This window comes from Cyprinodon variegatus, unplaced genomic scaffold (assembly GCF_000732505.1).
Source record: "Cyprinodon variegatus isolate N-32 unplaced genomic scaffold, C_variegatus-1.0 Scaffold570, whole genome shotgun sequence".
Taxonomy (NCBI): domain Eukaryota; kingdom Metazoa; phylum Chordata; class Actinopteri; order Cyprinodontiformes; family Cyprinodontidae; genus Cyprinodon; species Cyprinodon variegatus.
Genome location: NW_015151023.1, coordinates 183189 through 192937, shown reverse-complemented (window position 1 = coordinate 192937; position 9749 = coordinate 183189). Strand labels below are relative to the sequence as shown.

Genomic DNA, 9749 nt, shown 5'->3' with positions numbered 1-9749 from the left:
GTCGTAAGGTTCTGATGACTGAAAGTTTGTGTTCCAATGGGTGGTGTGAGTCAAAAAGAAGATATTGGTCTGTGTTAGCGGATTTCATATAGACTTCAATGTTGAGGTTTCCATTTCCTTCTTTGCTCACCAAACAGTCCAGAAAAGGTAGCTTGTTGTTGTTGGCATCCTCTCTTGTGAAATTGATGTTTTGGTCAACCGAGTAAATGTGTCTTGTAAAAGCTTCCACTTCTTTTAGTGATCAAAAGAAGCCAAGCGACCCCCATTCCAAATGGGTGGACCCCTTCGTCTGTTCCAATTTGCATGTTTTCAAAACACAAACAAGGCTTTGTTGGGCTACTGTATACAACCTCGAACACAATGCTATTCCTGAAATTTTGAATTGAAAAACCTTCCTGGATGGGAAGCGAAACGTCTTCAAACTTTGAAACAAAGTCCAGTGGTATTTTTTTTAATATTTCTTTTTTAAGAATGACTATGACCTGAATGACTGAGAACCTTCACCAGCAGAAAGATGAAAAAAAAAAAAAAAACACATTTTAGTACTTTGAAAAGTTACCTTGTCTGGATTGAGGAGTAATACACTTTGGCTGAAAAAGTCTGAAGAGAATTTGTTGCATTTCAAAATGCATGATCAGCATACAGATTGAGATGGTGACAATGCATGACTTCTATTACACCGCCATTTGACATTTTTGTAGTTAAAACGTAAAAAAAGTCTAACGAGATTTAGATTCATCAGACTCAAAATATGTAAATACATTTAAATCAAAGTGTTTAATCCAGGTTTACTGACTAGATAGGTGACTTTTCCAAGCCCTGTGCAAAGGGGATAATCAACTGAATCTGCAGGAAGGTAACATTAGAAAAGCATCTGAAATTGAGGTTTGAAAATTCGCTGTGGGGTGCTTAGGCCCCTTCAATTATTCAAATATGCTGCATAATAAATCAGTCTTAAGGTATGCAGAGACTTTGTTATGCCAAGAATATCCTCCTCTCTTATACCAGCCACAAAAAAGCTTTTCTTACAACATCCATCTTGGTAGTGACTTTTAAAGGATGTGGCTCTGCAGGAGCACAAGACTCTTTTGACCCACATTGCTTTTCAAAAGGTTTACTTAGAGGGATGCTGTGTAGCTACCAGGGTGGAAAAAGGCAGGGATAAATGGATGAGATTATGATGCAGAGGAAGGCAACTTGATTTAATCCTTTGATTTGATTATGCAGATACAAAGATTATTAAATGATCAAAGGGATTACATTTTGGTTTAAATACTAAAACTTTAAAATCATTATAGACACTGCTCTCTCCAATTCAATGCAAAGCATTTGATATGAAAGTAATCTTATTAAAAGACTTATGGACATTATGAAAGATGATAGCCAAGGCAAAGATTATAAAATCTGCTTGTGCAACAGTCTATACTTATAATGTTTAAACAGCAACAGTGAGAGTCCCACTTATAAAGTATGGCAGTAGTGTTTTTAAGTTGCCTACGCATGATCCAGTAAAAAGTGGGGAGCGGCAAGGAGGATATACTTTCAAAGAGGGAAAAACATAATCAGCAAGATGTCAGATAAGAACAGTGTGAAACTGTAAACCATGAAACTGATGAGGTAAATATGAAAAAAAAAGACATATAAGTAAGCATCTGGTTGATGGATAGTGTATCATAGCAGCAGTCCTTTTTTTTTTTTCCTTCTTATTTTTCTTTTTTTTTTTAAACAACTGTAAAACCAAGGTGGGCGTACAGGTAATTATCACTACCGGACCAGATTGATGCATCTGGAATATGTGCCAGCTGATACATCATTGAAAAGTGGAAAGTCTGCCCACTTGATACACCTGAAGTGATCCAGAGTGGTTTATATTCTCTCCCATGCCTGTTGGTTCAGTGTGTTTTCAGTTGTTTTTCTCATTGATCTGCATCTAGTTTAAAATAAGTAAATAGGTGAATCTCAGCTTTTCCTTCCCGCTTTAGTTTTTCCAATTATTGTTTGAATGTACAGTACATAAGTAGGGGTGTGAGACAAAATTGATTTGATGATTTATCGTGATGTTCGTCTGCCCAATATATTACTGATCTTTCAGTTCTTAGTATCGATTTAAAAAAAACAAACATTTTCGCCTAAAACAATGGGGGAAAATGGGCTACCTCTGCACTGCCAATCTGGTCGATAGAGCTGTGGAACCCTTATGCTGTTCGGCGCAGTGTCATGTCGGTAGTTGAGGCAGTCACAGTGTAAGATGTGGACTGACTCATACCAGAAACAAAATAGATTCTGACAAACATATACAACATCTGCTTTTTTATGTATGCATTTCATTTTGATATTTAAATAATATCATCTAACAGTTTTAAAATGCTAGTTTTCTTTTTTATTCAAGGACATTCCACAAAGTGTTTTTACCATCAAATCAACCCCAAAATCATGAACTGAGCATATTTAGCTGAACATGAAATCAACATTATACAAATATGTGCTAAGGAACCATATTTCTAACATGAATAATTCTCCAGCTATGTCTTTAAACCAGGATTATCTTCTTACATAGTATGTAGGATTAACAACAACTACTGCTCTATAAATTCTATCGAACCAATTTTTGAGGGGCAGATTCTGAAAAAAAGAAGAATCCTAATAAACCCTAATTATCTTCTATCATTTGCAGTTAAAATTTTCCAGGGATGTTTCTATGCAAGATGAAAACATTATAATTATATACTGTGATAGCTTTTAACACCATTGGCAGGTTTTTACATTAACCAGTTACGCCCAGAGGTTTTCAGAAGCAATTTCCGCCTGAAAATACACAACTGAGATAAATCAAGAATAGTTCCAGAATTATCAGCTCTTCATGCAACCTTTTAGTGCCATTTTAAAATTATATATTTTTTCTGTGTAAAAATTGTAACAGATGTTACTATATCTGATTTTTGTTTAAAGAAAAAACTTTTTTAAGCCTTGAATTATGTTTTTTCATAATTAAGAGTAAGAGTAAAACCCCTTAAACACACCCCAGATTGTATTAATTAGCCTTTTTTTATCATAACTGCAGCAAATTAGGAACAAATAAGTTGAAACAGATTTTATCCACAATGGTTTTAGTTACGGCACGAGGCAGAACTGCCATTTAAGGCTGTTTTATACTTCAAACCCAGGTCATCTGCGTGTGTGCCGCAGTGAACGCAAAGTTGTCCCAGCCCCTTCCGCAGACACTCTGCTGCATCCTTCCCAAATTGTAGGTGACCGCAGGCAGTGCCACAGGCAGGAGGCTTCTGATTGGTCAAATCTACATCCGCTCTACATCAAACGCATTTCCTGTTTTGTACCTTACTGGCTTGTTTTGTTTGTATGACCGCCATTACAAAAAATTACTCTTGAAGTTGGACCAGCTAGAAAGGTGAGGTGCATGAGAACGCTGGGAGACTTTTTCCACCTGGAACCCTGCTCCGTATCTAGACCTACAGCTAGTATGTGATTGTCCCTCTTGAATTGTGGCTTGGAATAGCATAGCGCAGACCACGCTTCAAAATTGAGCTTAAATCAAAAATGTCTGCGTAATACCTGCTGCGGGAGTATAACCAGCACTTTACTGTGCCTAATGTGCTTTTAACCTCATATTAGGGAATTTGGTTAAATAAAAGTACTGATTTCCATTTAATTCCATTATTGGCATGAATTAATAACCTGGTTGCTTCATGTACTCAGATTTACTGATCAAAGAAGAAATACTGCAACTTCCAAACAGTGGACTTGAAGAATTCATACAGTACTATATTTAACAAATAATTTTTAACATGCCATTTGTTCGGCAAAATTAAATATAAATTAAGATTTCTCCTTAAAATTGTGTCTGATTTTACATTATTCCGTTGTCGTTTTAAAAATGTCAGTCTTATCTATCAGGAACAAACTTATTGTTTTATTTGAAACTGTTTAAATATAAATCTACAACGGGGCATGGAGAATGATGGGCTTTACTGCACAGCATATTCAAAGTGAGATACAAATTCAGCGTGTGTACAGATTTTTTTTGAGCTGATTTTGCAAAGCTTTCTTAGATTATGAAAACTTGCAATGGTTTTATGAATCTAAAGAGACTTTGCCAAATGGGTAGCTTCAATGATTTGTAGAAACAAACAACATTTTAAAGTATTACATCTTTACACTGCTTACCTGTGAGAGTTCACTTGCATCTATCAGACCATTCCTATCTGCATCGAAGCGTTTAAACATCAAATCAACCAGTTGCTTCCGTGCTGTCATGCTGTCCTTGTGAGCCCCATGATTAGCAGCACCCATGTATCGTTTGTCATGCAAATCCAGAATCTTGGTTTTTAGCCGACGGTAGTCATTCAGCCTGCAGTCATCATCTGGCAATGGAAAGAAAAAGGAGAGAAAAAATAACTATGATTTGTGTTGAATAACTTAAAGTCTAAGCAAAATTAGGAACATGCTCTTTGATTAGAATATAAATAGGTATTATTATAATATAGTGTGATTTCATGGTGGCCCAGTTTGTAGCACTGTTGCCTTGCAGCAAGGGTCTTTCTGCGTGAACCAGGTTTACATGTTCTCCCCATTTAAGTGAGAGTTCTCCGTTCACTCCAGGTAGTCAAGCCTTCTCCCACAGTCCATGAGGTGAGTCCATGTCTATTTTGCCCTTAGGTGTGGGTGTGTATAGTTTTGTGTCTCTGCGTCTGTCTGGCAAGTTGTCCAGGGTGTACCCCTGCTTTCCCCCATAGACTGCTGGAGATAGGCAGCAGCCCCAGCGTGACCCCGATGGATTGAGCGGGAGAAGATAGATGGATGAAAAACACTGCTTCTTAAACAGCCTCTCCTTCTATCTATTTAAAAAAGTGAGATCCTGGCTATTATTAGAGAATCCTGCAGAATTAATATTTTCACAAATAAAAGTATTAAAAAGTAATGTCATAGAACACAAATAGAGGATAAATTCAGATGGATTAGCAGCAGACCAAACCTGCAAATTGAAGTATGTTCATACCCAAAACTGCATAACAACCAAGACAATAAAAAATGGAATAAGATATAACCAAATTGACATGACAAAAATATAAAAATAATCAAACATTGTACATTCAAATTAACATTTTGTAGTAATTATGATAATTGCTGTTTTTTTTTCTTCTCTTTTTTCACAAAATATCAATTTAGATTATACTTTTGCGTGATCCACAACAATAGACCATTTCAATTAAAAAATATGGGGGAAAAAAGCTCAGATTTAAGTTTTAAAGTCTACAAACTCATGGGAAAAAAAGGATCTGCAAAAACTCTTGATAAACCTAGGGTGTAACTGTCTGCCAGGAAAAAAGTCTCCAGTTCTGCCACTTTCACAATGTGGCTGCAAGACATCATCGAACAGTGATATTTTTATAGGGTATACATTCATTCTAGAGTCTTTCTGTCTCTAACTTTTTTCAATGGGCCGAGAGGGCACCCTACAGTATAGGACACCACTAGCCTTCCTGAATAATTTGTTTAACCAAGTTCATGTAACATCTTCCTCTTGGTTATAGATAAGCTGCTGATTCAACAATCTACACCACAGATGGTGCCAACAGAGTCAAATTAAGTTTCTATAGGGGCACTCCCTTCACTCCAAAAGATCGCAGACAGGTTGGTGGGTAAAAACTGCCCCGACAATCCCAATAAAGAGTATCAGTGTTGTAAATCTAATTCAGTTTACTGTTCAGGGTAACACCAAGGTACTTATAAGGGGCTATTACCTAAAAGTCAGTTTCCTGGATGTTCAACAGTGTGGTGGGTCTGTGCCGGTAAACATCCGACACCAGCACCTTGGTTTTACCCAAGTTTCTCAATAATCTATATAAAATGTATAAACTAAACTTAAATTTAATATTTTTTAATTCCATTGCAATATATTTTTGCAAATGAAGCTTTTTGTGTGTTGTTTTTTTTTTCTTTGTGGTGCAAAAGTAAATAATTAAAATAAAAATTTGAAGAAAGAAAAACATAAACAACTGCATAAAGCCTATGGCTAACACAAAAATTAAACAATGATTTAATTACCTCTAATTATAACTGTGGCAACAATCATTGAAATCATTGCCAATTAGCACTCGAACAAATAAATCTTCCTTCTGGATGACATCATCAACAATAGGCGCCTGGTCATATTAAGTAAGTACTTAGCCAGAGTGTTTCCATGACCATCTGCTACATAACGAATGCTCTAGTGTTTATATTATAAAGAAGGATGTACACCCACACCCACTTCATTTCACAAGTGATGAAGAAACTTATTAACGAATCCATTACACAGGTGTCAAGAGCAAAGGCTGACATCAACAGAAAGTGTGATCAACATATATTTACAATCTGCCTTCAAAGGCTTTTTCAACTGTATAAAGGGTTTTGGTGGAGTGGAGCTGAGCTGGAGCGATAGAGAAAATAATGACAAGAAATAACGGTTTACACTTGCAAAATAACTATTCTATGTTGTGCCTGGAAGTGTACCTCCCCTAATAAAAGTCGGCTTTGTTCTCCTTTTGCACATCTTGAGAAGCACAGTGACATCACTGTCACCCACTCCAGTGTGATCAAAATCACTGAATAATATCTGCTACATGGAGTCTTTTGCAACAGAAATGAACTTTGTATGCAATGATCAAGCAATAACGATTTACGGAGTGTGCTAATGAGATCTGGCTGCTCATTGAGGGCTGATGACTTCCTGAAGGAAAGCAACATCAGAAACCAGGATTTAAGATCTCATTTAACTGATCACTCTCACAGGGTGAATGATCAGTAACTTCTAAAATGTGAGGATTAAAAAGAACCCTCGCCCTGACCATTATTGGGTTTGAAAGACCTGTTAGACATTCTGAAACTTTGCCAGGCCTTAAGAGTTGACACCAGCTTTATTATATTTTCATCATAGTGCTCTGTCACCCCATGAAGACCCCAAAAGTCCCTGAAGTTTGGAACTTTACTCCTAACTCTAATACGATATGCAGTACTTCGAGAAAACTTTCAGTACTACAGTCCCAATTCACCTGTCAATTATTTTAAAGGATGTCTGCAGCATAAAAAGACACATTTAATGTCTATTATCCACTAATGGAGAATAGCTCATAGAAAAACATCCAATAGTATAGTGCCCTGCAAATGATTTTTCCTATGTTCACCATTGCATTTTGTTATACTCAAGAAACTTTAATGTATTTCATTGAAAAGACCACCACAATGTTACGCATATGTGTGATGTAAAATAAAAAAAAAAAATTAATTTTCATTTACAGTGTAACACTAGAAAATGCAGTGTTCATTTATGTTCAGCCATCCTGATTGAATGCTTAATAGAAACACATTGAGCTGCAGTTGCTGCAGTTTTGAGGGCTGCATAGCATAATGGAAAGAAATAAACATAAACATCTCTGGAATAATGCATTTGTGTTTCTTTGTTTGTTAGCACCTGAACTGCCAAGGAGACACAAAGTTGTTGTCAGATGTTTGAGGTGCAATTTCAGTCTGAGCTGGAGCCTCTAACACTAATCGAGGTGCGAACACCACCGATAGAGCTGAGCTGAGTTTCATACCAGCCACCAATAGAAATATATTATCAGGAGAAATATAAAGCTTTCTTCAGCTGTTAAAACAGGAGGAGAAACCAGTATGCCGTATATCATGGAAAAGGGTCGGTTTTGACAAGTGTCAGTGTCAGAGTGGCCGCCTTGGTCACAAACGGCAAAAATGAATAAAATATAAAAGGCTTCTGGTGTGCTCCTGGGATATGAAGGTCACTTACATCAGAGAACTTTACAAGTCATGCATGTAGACACACAGAAAGGAGTGGAACACACAGAGATGTACTCAAATAACCTGCTAGGGATCAGTTGATTTAGAGAATTTTAAACACATTGTTAGAGGTTTTCATAATCTCAGAAAGGCATTTCATTCTTCTTACTGTATCCATATGATAAAATACAACATAAAGACTATAAAATATGTCATAAAGTAATCTTATTGCAACTCAATTTGAGCAGAGAATACAGTAGAATTACCAGCTGAATAGGCCTCTCATTTATAAAGCTTGCTTACGCACAAAAGGGGATCTCAGAATCACGTTTTTCCCGAATTCAACACAAAGGTTGTGATTTAAAAAAAAAGCCAAACAGCTTGAAATTGTGCGCAAAATCTGACTCATTTGTACCGGTACACATATCTGGAAAGTGGGGGAAATTTGCAACACAGATGGTAAATGTGGCAGTCGCCAGATTGCATCATAATTTCTCTCAAACATTTAATTATACTTCCTATAAAGCTATAAACATAGATGGATTTTATCAGATCCAAAACTACACTGTGATATATGCTGACACTTACAGGTCCTGTCTCAAATAAAAATAAAAGCCAGCCTAAATCAAAAATCTAAGTTTGCAAGAAAACAGAAGTTGGGTGCACGGTTCTACAGAAACAAAAATACATATATAAGTAAACAATCTGTGGTACATACAATTATTTATATATATATATATATATATATATATATATATATATATATATATATATATATATATAATTTACATTTTTGATACTGGAGAAAAATTGACGAGGCTCATGCCGAAGCTAGTTTAATAAAGATATGGTAAACAGACGGGTCACCCGCTAAAATGCTCTTTTGCGGGTGAAAAATACATAAATAAAAATAAACGGGTCGGGGGTTGGGCGGATATTTTTTTAGTGCGGGCAGGTAGTTGGTGATTTTTTTTTTTATGTGTGTGTGTTGTTATGGACATCAGAAATGTTATATTAATCAGGCACTGGGGTCACCCTTGTTGTAGCTTAAAGCCCTGCCGGCAGTGTGGGCTTCCCTCCAAAAAGGCCAAAGTCAGTGTTCTGCAGCGCAGCGTACTATAGCCTATTACTTGATGTGTTAACGGGTCGGGTTGCGGGTTAAATATCAACGGGTCGGGTCGGGTTCGGATTTGAACTGAAGATATCCGCGGGTGATGGGTCGGGTTTGGCAGTCATCCTAACGGGTTCGGGTGGGTGCGGGTTGGTAAAACTCGACCCGTGCAGGACTCTAACCCCAAGCACCCAATGACCTTGATTAAGACATACATTTTCTTTGTTATTTTTGTAATTGAATTTTAAATCAAATTTAAAATATTTCTATAGATATTAATATATATATATATTTTTAGATGTGCAAGATAAATATTAAATCTTTAATGGCTAGTGAAGCGTCATTCCATTTTTTGTCAGATTGACAACGTATTTCCACGCAAAATTCTTTGACCATAGACTCTCGTTAAAAGTTGTACATGTGCAGTATCTCCTCTGCAATACAAAGTATAGGAGAGCTTAGGGCTGGGTATTGTTCAAAAATTTTCGGTTCCGGTACTAATACCGATACCTTCACTTCGATACCGGTTCCTGAACGATACTTTTTTCGATACCAGTTTTATAATATCAATTCGAAGAAAAAGAAAATTACACAACATAATAAAGCACAAATCTTGAGTTTTATTTTAAGCTCAGATTTTTCCATGTACATTTTTCCTCTTACATAAAAAAAAAAATCAGTGTCTAATATTCACTGTTACATTGTGAGGACCTTTTTACTTAGCAGTTTTCCTTTAGAAAAATTACCATGTCTGACAAACAAGCCCGTTGAATGGGATCCTATTGACAGCGCACCGCTGGTATGTGGGGGTCTGAGCGGCACCCACAGAAATAATATTGGAAGGCAG

The 9749-nt window shown here is 36.5% G+C and overlaps 1 protein-coding gene across 1 annotated transcript in view; it reads right to left on the bottom strand.

The window, feature by feature from the left end:
• The window catches only part of fstl5 (follistatin-like 5), a 272518-nt gene that overhangs the window by 130712 nt on the left and 132057 nt on the right, over window positions 1-9749 (bottom strand). The window contains exon 5 of the mRNA XM_015392029.1: window positions 4183-4379. Within this exon, the coding sequence (XP_015247515.1) occupies window positions 4183-4379 (197 nt within the window). The remainder of the gene's footprint in view (window positions 1-4182; window positions 4380-9749) is intronic.